Genomic DNA, 18,826 nt, shown 5'->3' on the forward strand with positions numbered 1-18,826 from the left:
ACGTACGATCGCGGTCCTGAACCTGCATGGCCAAGATGCGAGAACCTGTACGGCAAGATGATAAATGCCCTTCTAAAACTCCTCCTGGATGGATTACTGTAATGACATATTCATTTTCATGCTGTTGAACCTGTTTCAGCAGCAAGGAAGTTACCATATATTGCCTGAGGGAACCTGTAACATACAGAGCCAACAGGGGGCTACCACCACCCTTTTGTCCTCGGCCACATGCAGGCAGCAGCTTTCCAACACTGACCTGTGATGGCTCTCTCTGAGCATCAGCATGCGGGGTGCACCCCAGAGGGCACAAACTGGAAACAAAGATACGGGTAGGAATTTGGTGAAATGTCACATTTCCGTCAACCGTCCGTTAACGCACCATGATTTGCCTTTAAAATCGCAATTACTGGAAACTGGTGGTTGAATCGTTGCTGCCTTCTGGAAGCTGCCCTCTGCCAGCAGACACCGCGGGGTCTCCGGGCACCTGCCCACCACACACAGGCATGGGGTCACCCAAAAAAGCCTGCAGGATGCTGTGCCTTGCCTGGGGACCCCGCCACACCATCCGCTACAAGAAAATGCACTTACTCCACGCTTTTGAAACAGAACAAGCAACCTAGGATTTGATGCTATTACTCAGTAATAGGCTGACAAGACTTACACTGAGCGGCACAAAGCATCCTCCTGCCTGGGGCTGCGCAGAGCCAAACACATCCTTCAGCCCCCATCCCTCAGCCCCTGCAGGCCAAGGACCAGGAGCCACAATCTCATTAAAACGCCTGGAACGGAGGAAATGAACGAATGGGCAGTGGCTCGCTCTCAGCCGTTTGTTGCAGGCTGGCAGGTAACGTGGAAGGTATCGATTTTTTATGTTGTGCTTCAAAAGGTGAACGATTTCCAGGATATCAGCCATCAAGCCTCAAGAAAAATCCCTCGGTTTTAGTTTCCAAGACCTAAGTGACTTTATTTCAATGTGTTCACTGTGTTACTAAGATAATCACTTCATTTGCGCTCCAGAGTCCAGACACACATTAGGGGTTTGCTACAATCCAGCTCACATAAAACACTTAAAAACCAACCAAACAGAAACCCCACGCCCTCCAAAACAAAAAACAAAAAAAAAAAATCCATCTTTTGGAAATAAGAAGGCCTTGACACTGCATTTGTATCCCTCACTTGTACTTCTCATCTCTTAGTTTCTCAGTGAACTTGTAAACTTAATGGATTGACTCATCCCTTTCAAAAGGGTTAAATGAACTCAAGGAAAAAAACATGTTTTTGAATCCCTTTTAATCCCTTCAGGTTTCAACTACATCATTAAAAGCCACCCATGGTCCGGGATTCTAAGTATGGGTCATAAATGATAGCAATACACTCATTTTTATTTACTTATTTTTACAGCAAGCCTCTCCAAAAGTGGGCAAAAGGAGAAAACGTACTTTCAACACGTGACCAAGCAAACACAACCCAGGAGTCAAAAAGCTCATCCTGTTTTTGCATGTGACACCAATAATTCAGTTTTGCTTCCTCCTGGGCAAGTATTATGAGAACATCTTTTAGAAACCAACAGCACAGAAAGCTGAGCTTCCCATGAAGACTTTTTGCTTGTGGATAGAAAGATTTGTTGCTGTGCTTCCAGTTGGTTCCATGCTCATTTCGGGAACATTGGCTAAGACAGATGCGCATTTAATTGCAGAGATTCAGAGATCAGCAGAAGCTCCCTATCCGCCCAGCTTCTCGCAAAATTATCTAATTGCAATCTATTTTAGTGTCAATTTTCTTTCAAAAGCTATGTACCTGACAAGGAGGCCCCACCTCTCAATCACACCAGCCTCATTTAACATCTCGGGCGTAGATTTAAAGCATGTAGTCAGGCTCTGGATGAGGACATGCACAAAGACAACATTTGCTTTTTGCTCTCCAGAATGACTACACAGCCGTCTCTCCCCCTCACAGGACCATCAGGAGGATGGATTGGCTCTTCAGAGCCTTTCCGGCTCTATCAGAAGTGGTTCCTTAAATGACAAGTTACACTTACGAGCAATATTTCAGCACTTCTCCCAAATTACGAAGTGTCTGTGATACAGTTAATAACATGATTGCCACGATCGCCGAGGAGACCGAAATGCCTCAAGGATCCATTCTGCAGAAAATTGTGCAGTGGCAAAGTACTTGCCGAGGTTTAGCACCTCGCTGTCCAGGCAGTTGCCATAAATGTGACAAAGTGAAACATAACCTGACTCAAACGCTGTTATTTTCCATGGCTGATTTGAGTTGACTTTGATACACATGAATCACATAAAACTGTAAGACAGTCCAAGAGGTATTTACATAAGGGGCTGATTATCACAGTAAAGAGCTATCTGGACCGAAATACATTTGTGTTTCTGGAGGATGGAATAACCATCTTTCATCCCACAGATATCTCTAATTCTGCAGGCATCTTAATTTCCATAAAGATCTCAGAAAAATCTGTGTTCACATTACAAAAAGAGCAAAGGTGATTTCAGCTTTAGAGAACGCTGTGGGTGATCAGCGTGCTGTTCTCAGGGCATAATGAGGATGCGTGCCAGGGTACGTTTGGGTTACTGACATCCTGCACTAGATTTTGACTCTGCATTAAGCAATTCTACTAATATTACTTAATTGTTTACCTCGTCCCAGAGATTCCTCTGCACACATATTTACATTGTTAAACACACCACGTCACTGCTGAAACCAAACAGAAACTTCAGAGGCACAAGCCAATTTAAATACGTGAGCAGAGCAGCTCTGCACATCCACACACCGCTCAAATTATTCCTCCTCTCTTTGTCTGATGCCGAATTCTGATGAAAAGGCAAAAAAAGAATTACACTGTGGTTTGGTGGCTTCCATTTCAATAAACCTCTGGATTCATAAGTGGTAATAACCTTTGACCACACCAAAGCGCTCGCAGAATGTGACATTCAGGCCAGGGTATCCCTAAAGTTCAAACAATTCTGGAAGCTTCTGCGGAAGGAGCCAACACCCTGTGGTGAGCATTTTCTAACTTACAACCTCACCTGACCACTTCACCCAGCTTTTAGAGCACGACCAGGGTATCCTTCATTCAGAAAACCCTCTCTAGGTCACAGAACTTGCAGACCAGCTGCAAACAGACCTTCAAGAACTTCAAGCACTTCTTTTCCCCACCAGCCTTACACTGGTTAAGAAGACCTGGGTGCAGTAAAGTACCACAGAGGAGCATGACACAGAAGACTCAACCTAACCTATGTCACAGCAACCATGTAACTTACACTAAAGATCAAGACACCATTTTCTGATCAAAATTTTCAGTAGCGTATAAATACGTAATAACCAACATGTTTCCTAGGTTTTATCCTGTGGATGGGCTCTGATTAGCATTGGCTGATAGCTATTAATTCTTTGTTCCACAGCAAAACATGTCTATTGTGTACGTTCCCATTCATGATCCAGAGTACCCTCCTGCTGGCAGTGGCATCTTTTGACGTTTCTGAACAGAGATAAGTAGAATAGCTGCATTTCCCGTGCTGTCTCCTGTCTTGTATTGTACTTGTCACAAGCTGGCGAACTGTATTTGTGGGGTGGAGAAGGATGCTCTCCGGGGAGTGCCCATTTAATATTCTCAGCTGTGCTGTGACCTTTTCCATTAATAGATGTCACAATAAGGGCATGCCTTTATTGCCAAACCACAACAGCACACTGGTTAATCACCCACAAGACAGGCGTCACCTGAAGCTTTGACATGAATATCCAAGCACACGTCTCATCTTGCCTGTATCTGAGCAGGGAGGAGCAGCCTGGGGGGCTTCCAGCAAAAATCCCCGAGGCCATTTATCAAACACCAGTCGGTGCAAATCTGAAGGAGAGGAACATCAGCTTTGAAATGAAGATAACTGAACAGTTCTTCAGAAAGAGCGAATACAAGCTGAACTTCTTCCTTCATTGCTGACAACTACAATGCAAATGACTAGTGTGGGGAAGACACTGGCAGTATCTGAAAGGGATTGAGCAGAACAGTCCTCTTGAGGAAAAAAAAAAGGGAAATATATGAAAAAAATGAATAATTTAAAAAGTAGCAGGGAAGATCAGTACACTATTAAGTAGTGTAGTCTCAGCTCCCTCTTCTGGTCTTTCGGAGTAAACGTACTGGAGCAAGGAGGTCTTCATAGTCCAGCATTTGGTTTCAAAATCTAGCAATAATGTTCACACAATTTACACAAAACACCCATTATTTTCTTAAGCCATGGATGTACAGACATGGAAATGTATTTTAGCATATGAAATAACATTGTGCAGTACCTCTTTATTTCCTCTGCGAAGCCTTCACTTTCTTGAGGAGGCAGCTCTACACCCTCACCAGGGGCTGCAGCCGACGGTACATCCCCAGAAACGAGCTTATCAGCTTCGTCACAGCTATCAGGCTTGGAAGTGCTGTAAAATAATCATGAAAATTCATAAGGTGAAAAACTTGAGAAGTGCCCATGGAGCTTCAGCGAAGTCTTCCGAAAAGATGAGCTTCAGCTAGGTCTGAACTTCTGTAAGGAGCGCGCTGTCCCTTCCCTTGTTCTTTCCCCCATCTCCCACAAATTGCTTCTTCCTACAAAACCTATTTAAATTCTCAGCTGACCACAAACCCAACAGTATTAATGAGAAGTTTTGACAGCTCTTACAGACCACAGCATTAACTGCCAGAGGAATTCAAGAGTCCTCTCTGCTTTCTGTGCATGAAGTCAGTCAGTGAGTTCCTAGTGACTATTGTGCAGTTCTCACACGGCCCCTTCTCCTCAGCAAACATGGCAAACGCTCCGTTCGATGACTCGCCTTTTAGAAAAGCTAAAATCCAGGACTCAAAAAGTCTTAAGTTAAAAGCCCTCGGTATGCCACGATGCTAAAAGCACAACAACCCCTGAAGTCACGGCATGACTGTTCAGGTTACAGGCCTCTACGTGCTACCTCCTCCACGTCCCCCTGCTCAAAGCCCCGCGAGGCCCGGCCTCAGAGGCCCGAGGGTCCCGCAGCGATCCCCAGGGCACACGACGACACACTGCAGAGCAGCTCGCCTTACAGCAAGCGGCGGGGAGTGCCCTTTCCCTGTCCCCGCAGAAAAGGAGCCCTGACAGGAGTGACAACCTGACACAGCCAGAAAACGGGGTGCGGGGCGAGCAGGCGCCTGCCCAGCCCCTGGCACGCATCCATAAACTGTTCGCTTGAGCAAAGCCCACACGAGATGGAAAGATGTGACAGCAGCACAAATAACACTCCCGTCCCAAGTCTTCTCTCTCTTTGAGAAGGTAATCACCTGCCTCTGCAAAAGATCACCCCACAAAGACCTCATTTTGTTTTCCCTCACTGAGCACACCGCTAACCCCGCTCTTGGCTACGCTCCTTAAACTAGCGACAGAAAATAAAGTACGTGACCCATGACTGCCTCTCAAAAACCCATCAAGATGTCCCAAATCAGTCTAGTTTGTTGTACGCTGACAAAACCAGATCAGCACTGGCTACTGCAGCCTAACCGTTACACTTAACTATTTCTGTATTAACAGTTGCCTGCACATACCAAAATACATTGTTTTTGCACTTTGGATACTAAGTTCCAGTGTCGTCAGTCTCTTTCCTAAAATAATGTGAGAGAAAGCGAATGGTGGGTCTGATTCCCTCCTGCCCCCAGAGATCTGAACACACCTCTGCCCAGGGGGCCATAAAGCTACGTACGGGGTCCTTCCCCACCCTTTGCAACCACGTTTGGTCCGCTCTAAGTCAGCCTGCAGTGGGACCTGAAGCCTGGTGTCCTCCTCCCACACCACGATCTCAGCCTTTTACAGCTCCCTCCCACTAAGGACGTGTGATTCAGAACGGAGCAACATTCAAAAGGAGCTAAAGGGGGGCCCTTTCCATACCTCTTCCACCTGGAGCAAGGGGCAACCTGCCGAGCAGCTGTTTGCTGAAGGAAAAAGCCATCACACACAGTTCTATTCTTCTCCAAAGAGGATGCTTCTCGGATAAAATGTCTCTGAAATGGGGTCCACGGGTCCCTACCCAGCCTAACCAGAAAGACCTCAAGCAATTTTGAGCAGGAACTTCAGCTTTTAAGGAACTGTGCTAACAACTGTGTGGCTATTTAAGTAGGTAGCTCCGGACAGGTCAGCCTTCCTAAAGCAAACCAACTTTCTTCAGGTGATGACAGAAAGACCAAGCCCCAAGGGCAAAACGCCAGGGTTCAGGTGTGCACGACGAGCCCCTGCACTTCTCCTGCTTGTCCCCCACAGCACCCAGTCCTTCCCAGGCAGCTCCAGAGGGACAGAGATGTCCCAGGGCAGCAGCCGCAGGCAGCAGCTTCCCCTCGTGCTTCTGGGGATTCAGGCACAAGGAGACATCGGTGGTGCAACCAGCCCGTGGGCGAGAAGCTTCTTTCCGGTTTCCTGAGTTAAACAGTAAGGGCTATTTTAGCCATTCCTCTAAAAATGTCTTCTCCTCACCCCCAGTAATTATACTTGAATAATTGTGGAAGGTAGATTAAATCGCATTACTGAGTAAGAGTTGGTGAGGTTCAGGGACAAATCCTTCCTTTCTTCAGAAACACGTACACAAGCGAGGACAGCCATAGATCACATCCCTAACTTCAGTCAGTACATATGAGCATCAGAACAGTTATTCCCAGTGCTTATCCACTAACTTACTAAGATCACGAAGCTATTTCTGAGAGCTGACATCCCTGAAGTCGCTTTGTGCCATATGGGCTGGCTACTAAGTCATTCTTTCCAAGAAACTAGGCAATAATCTCTGCTTCAAGCACTCCTCTCTCCCTTCCTTCCTTCCCCACCCTGTCCACGCTGGTCTGATGCTGACACAGGCTTCCTGACTTCTCAGTCCCGTCAAGTTTAAAAAAAAACAAAAAAGGGACAAAAAATAAAGAGCTGTTTCCTTTTCCACACGGACGACTTTTCCCTTTGCTAAAAACATCTCTGTCCTAATATAGCAATAGCGTCAAACGTATACAAAGGCGACGTGACTATATAGGGTCAGGCGGAGATTAGAGAAAGTAAGATTTTAAAGCAAAAAGTAAACTGCTAAAAATAAGCGAAGGCTGAACATCTGCTTGGAGAGCAAACAAAGTGTCACAAAACCCAAACGCTTCGCCAGAGGGCCCAGCCAAGGCGGGATACCAAACAGGCATAAACTGGTGGACACTGTGCTAGGCACGTGCAAGAACAAGGCAGTGAATGACTCGCAGTAGCACCTGCTCCCCTCACACCCCACTGCTCGCTGCCATCCTTCAGCTTTCCCCTTTGCGCCTTTTCACACAAAGGGAAAACTTTCTCAACCTTTGGCTAACGTCACTGCTTAACGCTGTCCGCAAAGCAAAACCAGCTACCAGAACACAGACCTGTTTAGAAGAGCTCTGCTCCTTGGGCTTTACAGGGCACAGGGCTTGCTTTTATGCGCTGTAGCATCACGAAGCGATAAACCCAGAGATAACTCCCCGTTTCCCATGGATGGTCTCATGCCCTTTTCCCCCCTGCTGGGGCTCTGCACGAACCGCAGCGCCAAGGAGCACCCAGCGAGGCCACGGGACGCAGCTGCTGGCCCATCACACCAGGGCTGGTATTGCCACGTGACAATTTGGGGATGGCTCAGGCTGGTTTACAGGTGGAACAGCTGGCTACATTAACACCTCTGCTTCGCCACAGCTCTTCCTAAGATTTGCCACTAAGAGCTTTTCCACCTGGCAATATTCAAATGGCTGGAGCAAGGAGACTAGCAAAAGGGCCAAGTTTTCCTGGTGCCCAACGAACCGTACGTTGGCCACTCTTTATCCTGCTGAGAGGAGGTGATCCAGAAACAAACACACATCAATTCCTGCCTCTGTTTTTAAGTAATTCTCCAAAGCCATTTTGTGACCCTTGGCACACGCAGCCCCCCCGCGTACTCCTGCCAACCCTGAGGCACACACCAAGCATCACCAGCTCCCAGTTTCCGTGGTTCCCAGTTTCACAGTTCCTGTGAGCTACATGACGGGGAAAGGCCCCCCTGCAGATGAGGCAGAGCTGCTTCCACCTGGCACAGGTTCCTCTCTGGCAGCTTAATGCCACATGGCAGGCTGGGAGACAGCCTGGTGTGGGGGAACACGACGTTTTCCAGTGCCCGCTCAGGTTTCAATGGCCCTGTATTCACACCAGAGCTCCGTCTGCCGAGGACCGAACGCCGTGCTGCAGCTCCTCGACCTCAGCACGAGGTTAACAGCGAGAGCAGAAGCTTCCTCCAGCACGAGGCAGGGCCCAGGCTGGGCCGCTCTGCCTCTTCCCTGCGGCCTCCCCTGCAGCCAGCTCGTTCAGCAGCTGCCACTTTCCCCGGTACCCGCAAGATTTCTGCCCACATCTCAGGCAGGAGAGTTACCGTGGATCCCAGCTAAGCGGAGGTCTCCTACAGCCAGGGCACCACGCTGCCTCCTCTGCCCTTGCAGTCCTACCGCTCCTCCTGTGAGTGCTGCTGCACAGCTCCGCGCCTGCAGCGCAAGCAGGAAGATGTGCCTAGCCAGAATTTCTCCTAGCACGTGTCTGCTGGCAAACCAGAGGGAACTCGGCCTTTTGGTTTCACTGCTAAACAAAAATGCTTGGCAGAACAGCCAGGGAACTTTTCACCTAATTCTTTTCAGGGCGCTACTCTGCAGATACAGTAAATAAAGTCTGGTATCGAGCAGATGATGCCACGATGTCCCTGATCAATACGTTACCAGCAGGGGAGGAGAGGCAGACAGTCGTCCTCAAGAGACAACAAAGATAGAGTTTCTTGACTGACAGATGGAGGGACAACCTGATCTCTCAGTATGCACTGCCATATGGAAGACATTTAGCACAAACTGACCCCTGCCTTCCATGCACCATTGTTTTTCCCAGTTGAAGGGCACACCATCTGCATTATACGACACCCCTGATGGGGAAATACTTATGTGGAAACAAAAGGAATTTATTAGTAAATAACTAAATATGTTGAAAAAAAAACAAAACACTGCATGACTGTATTTTATTGCATATCGACTGGAAAAGCAACATGGCACCTAATAACCCTAGGAAGAATTTAGGAGGACAACGCTCAGGTGTAACCAGGAAGCACTGACATGGAGACAACACGTGTGTGCATTAGAGAATTTTTCTGCACTCACAGTGAAGCAGCAGTACAGTATTTCTACACAAAACGCTAAAAAGCAGTGCCTTTTAAAAGATCGCCTTACCTACACAGGCAACTCTGTGTTCCATGCCACGGGTGAAGAGAAGGTGAGGGATAAGGCAGTGACATGAAGCAACGAGAATTACTGAAACTTCCCTCGGACAGGAGAAGCGCAGTCCTGCCACCACTGATCCTCGTGGTGAGCGTAACCCCCCGTGTTTTCGGAGCACCGCTTTCGGGTTCGATGTGAACAAACCACGAAGGCAGCTGCGGCTGTTCCTGCTGGAAGGCGGGAGCCCAGGCGTGTCCGGCTGCGTGGAGATGAGCCCACCCTGCCGACCAGCTGCATCTGCGGGCGGACACACGCGGGAGCCTTTCTATCGCGGGGCGCCAGCAGGGAACGCTGCCACAAGGCGCACGCCTCGCTAACAGGGAGTGGGCAGCCGGTGGCACCCTGGGCAGGAAAGACAAGGGCGAGGAGAACACGCAGGCTTTTGTGTCTAAAGCTGATACGAAGTAAAGGAGGGAGAAAAACAAACAAACCTGATAACAGGAACCCCGAGACCAACTTTTGCACGCTTACGGTAAAAGCATTTTAAAGACAGAACTGATGAAGATCAAAAGAAAAGGTGTGACACGATGAACCTTCAATCTCAGATCCAGATAAGAACGCGAACAGGGTGAATTCATGAGGTTTACAAGAAGCAGTAAATTAAGACACTATGAAAATTGCTCTTCATAAATGTTTCCTAAGGCAACATTTACCATAGACAGCGGGGGTGCCTTTTTGCCTACAAACAGCAAACCATCACCCCAAGGGCAGCAGTCTTCTAATTCAGACTGTAATCAAGAGACCACGTATAAATCTTCCTAGCGCTTTTGGTGGTAGGATTTTTTGTTGGTGGTGGCTTTCGATTTTGTTTTTGTTTTACTCCTTCACACCCAGAAAGCAGCTCATAGCTCCAACTCAATTACTGCTCACTCTTTTCTAACCAGCTTGCTACTACAGCAGGCAACGACTTAATGAGAAAAAATACAACCCCCCCAAAGAAAACAAACCCTTAACCTAGTTACGTTTATTAAAAACAAAGAAGCACAACAATTCAAAATAAAACTTACAAGAACTGGATGAAATCTACATCATTAGCTTCCTATGTAAACTTCTCTAGATCATCCTACTTCACCCGGATCGCAGGAAGAAGTTGGTTTCTCACAGATTCACCCAGCACTAGCAGTCTAACTAGCCTGGGGACAACGGAAGACCAGCACCAGCTACGCACCAAGGTTACCCAGCATTTAAGGTGGATTGCACAAACCCCACAAGCTTCTTTCTGCCTTTGATAGCATACTGGTGCTATTTCAGCTAACCAGTTTATTGCTAGCTTAACTATACTGTTCATGTTTACACTCTGCTGAATTCACAATGACCGAAGGGTAAACACACCCTGAGAGGCTTCCTCTGCTGCTGGCAGGTAAGACAAACGTACGTGCCCAAAGATGTTGACAACCCGACTGCCACCAGCACAGCAAGGCAACAGTTTCCCTCCTCGGTGCAAATAAAAGCAGACAAAAGGCCCTGTGTCCAACAGAAATGAGACACCTGAATGCTTTATAGTCAGCATCATGCTGGTAAGGAACTTCTCAGGATTAAAGATTAAGAAAATGACTGAAGGATCAGTTACCTTGTATACTAATCAAAATATATATGTGTGTGTAAGCACCTAAAAATAATATCGGCATGTACTGCACCTTCACATAGTATGATCCTCTGCTCCAAAGTGATTCACTCTAGGGGAAGGGTAAACAGCATCTTCTTTTGAAAGTTTTGGTTGAGTGAGAAGATTTAAATTCTGACAAAGATTATACAAATGCTACACCTGCTACAGACTCTGCAAACCCCTCGGAAACCGCCTGTGCCAGACACACATCCCCCCAAGAAGAGTGACGGCAGTTTCTCAGCCAGCACTGACCTCTGCGGGCCCCCTCTCGCCCCCCAGCTCCCCAGCGAGCAGCTGGAGCAGCTTCCCACCACGCCAGCCGCAGGCGCAGCCCTTCCCAATACCTTGCTGCAGTCAGCTCAGCAGCATCCCCGGGCTCAACATTTCCGTAAGCCGCAGGAACAGGCAGCGGTTGCTCAGAAGGATCAAGGGCAGCAGCCAACTGTATATCATCACCTGGCCCAGGAGGGCTGCGGAGAGAAACGACACGGAAAAAGGCAGCCTTAGAGGTCTGAATTATTGCAGCGTTATTGTCACTTGGCCGGCTGAAGCCCCCGCTGTTTGGCATGTGTGTGCTGACTCGTGTCTTAGGGAATGCAGGGAAAGTTGGTATTTTTAATGTAAGTTGCGTTTGTGTACAGCTTTATAGCTCCCCCAGGACTGAAGTCACTGGAATTTTGTCTGTGTTACAACTGCAGGAGCAATGAGATAATACAATCCAGCAGCAAATTAAACCAATTGTGATTCTGATTTTAAAAAGCAAATGAGAAAACGAGCTACTGCTTGAACAAGGGAAGTGGCAGGACCCCCTTGCACAAAAGCACCTAACACCCAGGGGGCTGGAGCCTGCCTCCCACCTGCCCTGGGGCTTCTATCCCCAGCCTTGCCCCATGCCTGGGCAGGCAGGGCAACCCCTCGTATTGGCACCGAAATGCTGAAAGGAAGCGATCTGTAAAGCCATCTTTGAATCAATAAGGAAGGGAGCCTTGCTGAAGAAGGTTTTTTGTTTGTTTGTTCTAAACAAAGGCACCAAAGCACAGGAACCCCCTGAAAACAGTGCTTCTGTTGCCTGCTTCTACCTGACTTTCCTCTGTAGCCACCCAGAGACCAAGGTCCTGGCATTATCACCCTTCCCCGGAGCTCACCAACATCCCTAGGTTTTTTGTAAAACACAAAACGTGACCTTGGTCGGGGTTCCAATTTCACACCTGCGGGTTCCCCAAGTGGTTTTGGGGTGCTGCTTTTCTGAGCTCCGTACTGTCCACATTGTTCCTGGTCCTACCAAGCGAATACCACCCCGCACACTGCCGGATGGTCCTGCACACACGGATGGATTTCAGCAGGGGTGTATGAACTTAAAACCGTCCCTCAGCATTTGGCATTTCAGCTTAAAAATAAAAATCTCTAAACCATGTAACTCAGCTTTAGCACTAGACAATTACCTCCTTATCTAACCACAAATCCAGCGGTTCTGTACGATTCTGTACTGTGGTTTAATTTGGGTTCAAACAACATAAAAAGGAATTAAAGTACACTACGGCAATGTCCATGTTATCCTGGTAATGACTAGAGACGTCTGTCTGAACACACTCCTCACAGTTTGCTTATTTTACCCCAACTGCGAAGTAGCATGCTCACGTGGGAAAAGCGATTCATTAAGCTTGTTTTCTTCTTTTTATTTTCATTCTGAATTAATTGCCTTTGTGATCCCGGTGTTGCTGCTCTCCATTCCCAGCGGTGTGGCAGGGGCTCTCTCCCCGCCGCCACACCACCGCCAACCGGCTGAGCCGCCCCGCGAAGCGCAGGCCTCAGATACACACACTTGGCTACTTTGGAAACCTACAGCATGGCTTTTAACTGTTTAGTGTTGTAATTAGATAAGTGTCCACGTGTCCCCCCTGGTTTAACAACACCTTGGGGCCCAGGCTGTGTTGAGAAGGCCTGAGCCGAGACGCCTCCAGATCTGAAGTCCTCCAGCTGACGAGTACATGGGGAAAGGTTTTCCCTCATCGCTAAGAGCTGCATACACTTGGGTGCTACCTCTGCTTTCCCTTAAAATGAACACGCAGAAAGTACCGGGGTAGACCGTGACAGCAGGGCACTGCTAATCCTGTCTCGTACACATCAGGAGTGAAGCACCAAGGGCAGACGGGCCTTGTTCTGGTTTGTGACCAGAGCACTAAGAGGCTTTCCTACAAACACACCGAAAGCACAGCACAAGCACATCAAGTGCTCGTTGAAGCTGCCACAGGTGTGCCCTAACCCGGTGAGAAGTGTTTGCTCTCAGCCCCTCACGTCTGCTGCACGACAAACCCTGATTTCCAGGCAGTCCGCGGACACCAAAGCTTGAAACTCGGTCCCAGAGCCTGGGCAGGGGGTGGTGAAGCTGTTCATCGCCAGGCCACGCTGCTCAGCACGGCCACCCAAGGAAGCCATCCACCCGAGAGCTGCTCAGACAAGTTCCCCAAGCGAAATTCCCGGGCACCACAGCCGCCCCAGGCACCCAGCCCTGCTCCGAGCCCTGCGCAGCACCCGGCCTTGGCCTCCCCGGCCTGTTTGCTTCTGAAAAAGGCCACGAGCCTTTTCCATTCCGATGCCCACGTTCTGGGTCAAGTCTGGAAGAGGCTCTTTTTAAAACGACTTCCAAATTCTACTTATGACAAGCATGACTGAAATACTTCTCCAAGGAAAATACTTCACAGTTTAACAAGCAGTTGCTTACTAACAGCTGCAGCTAGCACACTAAATTCAGCCCAAAGACCGAGGGGAGCAGCCTGTTGTTCGTGCCACAAGTGAAAACGTTGACCATCGAGTGCCCTTCTGAGTTTCACAACTTCAGCTTTAAAGGCTCTACCTAATCTTGGAGAGAGATTTTTCTCCAAGTCACTGTGTTAAGAAGGCAGGTACACAAACAGCAAGCTTGACCCACACGACTCATGCGCGTTAAATACCAACGAATGAATGAGGATTAACCACATAAACCTATGTCATTTCTTCTGGTTACACATATGAAGCCTGGCTTCTGTTTACATAAGAAGCTTTTGAAACAAGGCAGGCAGGGTATTTTAAATACGCCGAGAAGCACGGACAGACGCGGAAGCAAGCAGGTTGAGCTCCCAGGCACCAACTCTGCCAACGCAGCTCTGGTGGCTCTCCCACCGACGCCAGTGAGACGCAAACCTTTAGGCCCCAAATTCATACCAAAGTTTTAAAACGTTTTGACGCTGGTGCTGGAGACAGAAGGCAGTTACAGGTCTTGGCATTTTCTGCCTGTCCATGTTTTTCCAATCAGGAGCTGGATGTGGCTCCCTTTGAACAGTCAACAACAACAGCTCCAAGTTTACTCCAAGGGAAACCAATAAGCATTTCAAGCCCCGCCATCTCCCAGTCCCAAACATTTGGTTGCTTTTACTGAGATAACAGGAAAATTTATAGATCCCGCTCTTCCTCCAGAAATCTCTGGAAAACAGCATAAAACACCCCCAGGGAGGATTGAGTTCTCAGCATCCTCATCACCCGCTATTTCATTTTCCTCAAGAAACAAGATGTTGCTCACCGGGGTAGAACAGGGCTGATAGACAAAATCCTCTACATTTTGTACTTGTCTTGGCAATAACTCGGGCCCAATAGCCAATTTTTGAGCCTCTGTTCACACATGCAAATTGATTAATCGACTGCAGAAAAGTATTGAGAGGATTTGTTATTCCTGAGATGTTCTTACACTGCAATTATTTCCAAAGGAAAGAAATCTAGTGGCACCTGCCTCAGTTCAAACACATGAACATATTCTACCTTGTAAAATTTCTTACATTTTATTAAGTAATTCCTCCATACTGTTCACTTTTTCCACCTCTTAATTTTGTAGTTTATCTCACACTTTTACCACATTCTTTGAAGTAAACTTCACATGGGGAAAATCCAACAAACAGCTCTAGTAACTCTATGCACCTTTGGTATTTATGCTCTTTAAAAGTATTTTCACGATTATTGGGACTCCTGTTGATAGATTTAGCAGATTAGGAGGTAAGAAGTTCTTTCTTAAATTAAAAATCAACCTCCCTGGTATCAAAGTAAAACTAATTTTACTCAGGGAACAGCTCAGGGGGGCCACATAAAGTGCCAGCACAGGATTAAAAACAAAGAGCAGACAACCCATTGCTCTTCCCCCCCCCCCGACAGTACTTCTGAGAAAATTTAAGATCTAACATTAACAGAATTTTAGGAAAAGTAGGAGATGCTCAGATTAAAACGAGAAGCCCGGTTTTACTTCCTAATGAAGTACGGGGACATCCATCCACCCGACCGATGCCCCCACACCACAACAGCTTTCCCAGCCCCGAGCCGCAGCAGCGAGCGCAGGGCCCCAGTTGTTTGTGCCGGCTGCCGCACGCGGGCATAGCCAGGGCTCTGCTCGAGCAGGCAAGCAGACCCCCAGCCCGAAGTCGGAGTTTAAATACGCCGCCTTCTGTAAACCCAACAAAGGCTCGCTTATGCTTTCGAATTCGCGATTTTGGAAAAACCTCTCCGATTTCTCACGTGCTCCGCAGGGGAAACCACGGCGTAAGCGGCTCACAGCAGCCCCCGTATTCGCGCCGCGGGGCCTCGGCAACGCCGGGCAGCAGCGAGGGCACGCAGGAGGTGAGCTGGCACGAGGTGGGCTGGCACGAGGTGGGCTGGCACGAGGTAACTCAGCGAGTCAAGCCCCTCTTGCAAAGGAGCTCGTGAGTTAGAGGCAGAGCACCGTGCCCAGCGTGCGGGATCTCAGAGCTGGCTCCTGGGGGGAATCACTGCTGGGTCTCGCTCCCACGGGCTCTTCGTGCGGGCCGGACGTGAGCGGCGAGCAGAGCGGGTCTGGACGCCACGCAGCCGTGCCGAGCCGCCCGGCGTGGCGCGCTGCGATCGCACCCAGCCCCGGTGCCACCCGTGCCGTGGGTGGGAGCTGCCATCGCGCCGGCTGAGCAGCAGGACCCCGGCACGTCGGAGGAGAGCGGCTCGGGGCAGCGCCCCACCTCACCGCGGCCAAGGGCAGCAATCCGGCTGCGGAGATCCCCGGCGGTCACCCCACCGGGCTGGGCGGTGGCGGCAGCGCCCTCGGGCCGTCCGGGCACACGGCGAGGGGACAAGCTCCGGGAAGCGAGGCGTTTCGGCAGCGCTGCTGGAAACCCTGCCCCGGCACCCAAGTTATCTCGGCAGGGGCGAGGCTGAGGCGGGCGTTACCTGCGGGCCGGGGCTCCCTCCTTCCCCAGCCCTTCTTCCTCGGCGCTTCGCGTCCGCGCCCACCTCCGGCACCGACGGGATTGCCTCGTAACCGTAAAGCGGCGCGGAAAACCTCGGGACGTTTTCCACCGAAATGCCTGTGAGACCACTTCGGGAGCTGAAAGCTCCGGCGGGTTTCCGCACTCAAAACCCAGTTAACGGAGAGTTCAAGGTTCAGCCCGCCCAGCCCGAGCCTCCCAAGCGCCGGGAGCACCGACGGCACCGGGAGCGGCCCCGGAGCCCTGCCCGCCGCCTCCCCCTCCAACCTCCCCCCGCTTACCGCGGCCGAGCAGCAGCAGCAGCAGCCCCGGGCTCCGCCGCCCTCCTCCATCCCCGGCTCGGGGAGCAGCCCGGGCCTGGCCCCGCTCCGCCCGGCTCCCCCGGCCCGCCCCGGGCAGCCGCAGAGCGAGCCCAGCGCCGGGGGGCGGGCGCCGCATCGCCCCCGCCGGCCCCTCCGCCACAGCCCCGGCTCGGCACGGCCCGGCCCGGCCCGGCCCGGCTCGGCACGGCCCAGGCTCCTCCCAGGAGGCTCCCGCCGAGGGGCCGGGCCCGAAAGCGGGGCGCTGCCGCCTCCCGGCCCGGCTTGGCCCACGGAAAAACGGGAAGAAAAACGAGATGGTAACACAAAGTAGGAAGCCGAACGGCCGGCGGCCGGCCCGACTTCCAAAAGTTTTCCTGCAACTTTTTAACAGCTTCTGTGTTTGCAGCCACGGAGCGGAGGGAAAGCCGCCTATCGCGCTCAAATTCTTGGGCACGAGCCCATCTCCTAAATTCGCACTACAGGAAAACGGGGCAGTTCTAACGAGCTGCACGCCCTGGTTAATCTCTTGGGTTTCCCATGGGTTTGTTGTAACAAAAGGCCGGCTGCGTGGCTAACGAAGCCTCTGCTCGCCAGCCCAGTGCAGGCAGACCTGCCCTCACCCCAGCAGTTCATGTGGCCTTTACCCAGGGAGATCGGTATCACGGCTGTGGCACGCCACGCCACGCCACACTGAACATCTGCGGTACCCATCCCACAGCCGGGCAGCTGATGGACTCCTGGCTTACCCCGTGCCGAGAGCTCGGGGAAAACGCTGGCGCTACAGAGACCGAATTCAGCCAAGCCAGGGTTTGGAGGCTGACATTATGTGCCCCCTGCCCAGGCCCTGGGCATTGAGCTGCGCTGCCAGTCTGGGTGACGAACCTGACACGTCCCCTCTCCAGAGCTCAGCTCTCCGCGGAGCTGCGCGGCTCCCACTCGTAGCGGGTGCGGTAAAGATAGGAGTTGGGCCACTCAAAGCTTCAAGCTGGAGCTGGGCCTCGGGTGGAGAAAGGCATTCTCCAGTTTTTCCAAACTGTTTCTCCTCCTTGTTCAATTCTCTGAGCTAAAGGAGGGAACAGCTTTTTGTCCAAATCGTGTGTTACAGCAGTACGTTCACATTCCTTCCACCTAACGCCCCCAAACCGATACGGACTGTCCCTAGGTGAGCTCGCTGCCCCTTCACACCGCTCACACACCCGTATGGGAAACGGGGCGACATATCGAGGGACCCCCAGAGACCGGAACAGACACCGTAACAGGCAAGAAAGCTGAAAATGCCCCAGAATATCCACGTCACCTGGGCTGCGAGCACACACGGGCCAGCTGCTACCACCGGGAGCCAGGACAGCGAGGAGGAGGGCCAAGCACGGGCTAGGTTTGGGGAGAGCAGCTCTCTGCCTCCCAAGCAGCAGGAAACCAGGGACGGAAAAAGTTACTGGGGTTTCTGATACAGGTACAGGCATTCGGCCACCCTCTCTCTCGTTTGAGGGGGAACTAAGCTCTTTTGTCATCTGGAAACCATTTCGCAAATGGCTTCTGCAGGTATAGCAGCCCTGAGGGGGAGGGAGACTCCAGAGAGAATGAGGTTCATTAAAATAAACACTGATTTGCTTCATAGTCTGGCACAGACTGTGGACACGGAGTAGCTAAGTTCCTGCTAACAAAACCAAATTTAGCAATTTTGGAATTAAGTGGTCATTTTGCTCAAATAACGTGCTCTCCCTGTTCCTTCATCAGTCTCTGGCTGCAGTAGGAGCCCTTCCCCTCCCACCCACCAATCTCATCCCACCTTGGCCACAAAAACTCCCCAATTTTCCTGCCAGCGCCCTCTGCGCAGGCACAGCCAAGCCATTGAAATGGAGACATAGAGAGCAACTGCAGGAGCAGGGAGCCAAGGTGTGCTCAGTTAATTACCTGCTTTTCCTGTGAGAATTAATTGATCTGCGTTAATAGAGGGCTTAGGGGAGTGGAGAGGAAGCAAGCTGGGAAGCAAGAGGAGGGGAGCAGCCTCCCCTCAGGTGGGAGACAATTACAGGCTGGGAGAGCCCCAAGATCAAGGAGAGAGGGAAAAGGCACTGCAGAAGGTCTCCCAGGTGGGAAAAGAAGATGAGCGTGCTGATGGGATGGGCTCTTCAAAAACGCAATGGGCACAGCAGGCACGTCTGTCCTTCACCCCTGCTTCCCTCGTTCCTCACTGCTCCAAATCAGACTCAAGCCTGGCACTTCCAGAAGCACTGGGTGTCAGAACACCATTTTAGGATACGTTTTCAGAAATTCGGACTTCGGCTCGAGGAATGTCATAAAGGTACAACTGTCATCGCCAGGCGGCCTGCGTGCTGTGAGGCTGCGGGTGGGCACCTGGTGGGAGCCCGCGATG

At 50.6% G+C, this 18,826-nt stretch overlaps 1 protein-coding gene across 11 annotated transcripts in view; it reads right to left on the reverse strand.

Moving 5' to 3' along the window:
* The window catches only part of TACC2 (transforming acidic coiled-coil containing protein 2), a 131,391-nt gene that overhangs the window by 63,383 nt on the left and 49,182 nt on the right, over nucleotides 1-18,826 (reverse strand). For 9 of the 11 annotated variants that reach the window (XM_067000460.1, XM_067000453.1, XM_067000456.1 and 6 more), the window contains 2 exons: nucleotides 11,237-11,362; nucleotides 4,306-4,437 (listed from right to left, as the gene is read on the reverse strand). In XM_067000460.1, the coding sequence (XP_066856561.1) occupies nucleotides 4,306-4,437; nucleotides 11,237-11,362 (258 nt within the window). The remainder of the gene's footprint in view (nucleotides 1-4,305; nucleotides 4,438-11,236; nucleotides 11,363-18,826) is intronic. The other 2 variants (XM_067000463.1, XM_067000464.1) reach the window with 2 other exon arrangements.

The sequence above is a fragment of the Anser cygnoides genome, chromosome 7, assembly GCF_040182565.1.
Source record: "Anser cygnoides isolate HZ-2024a breed goose chromosome 7, Taihu_goose_T2T_genome, whole genome shotgun sequence".
Classification (NCBI taxonomy): domain Eukaryota; kingdom Metazoa; phylum Chordata; class Aves; order Anseriformes; family Anatidae; genus Anser; species Anser cygnoides.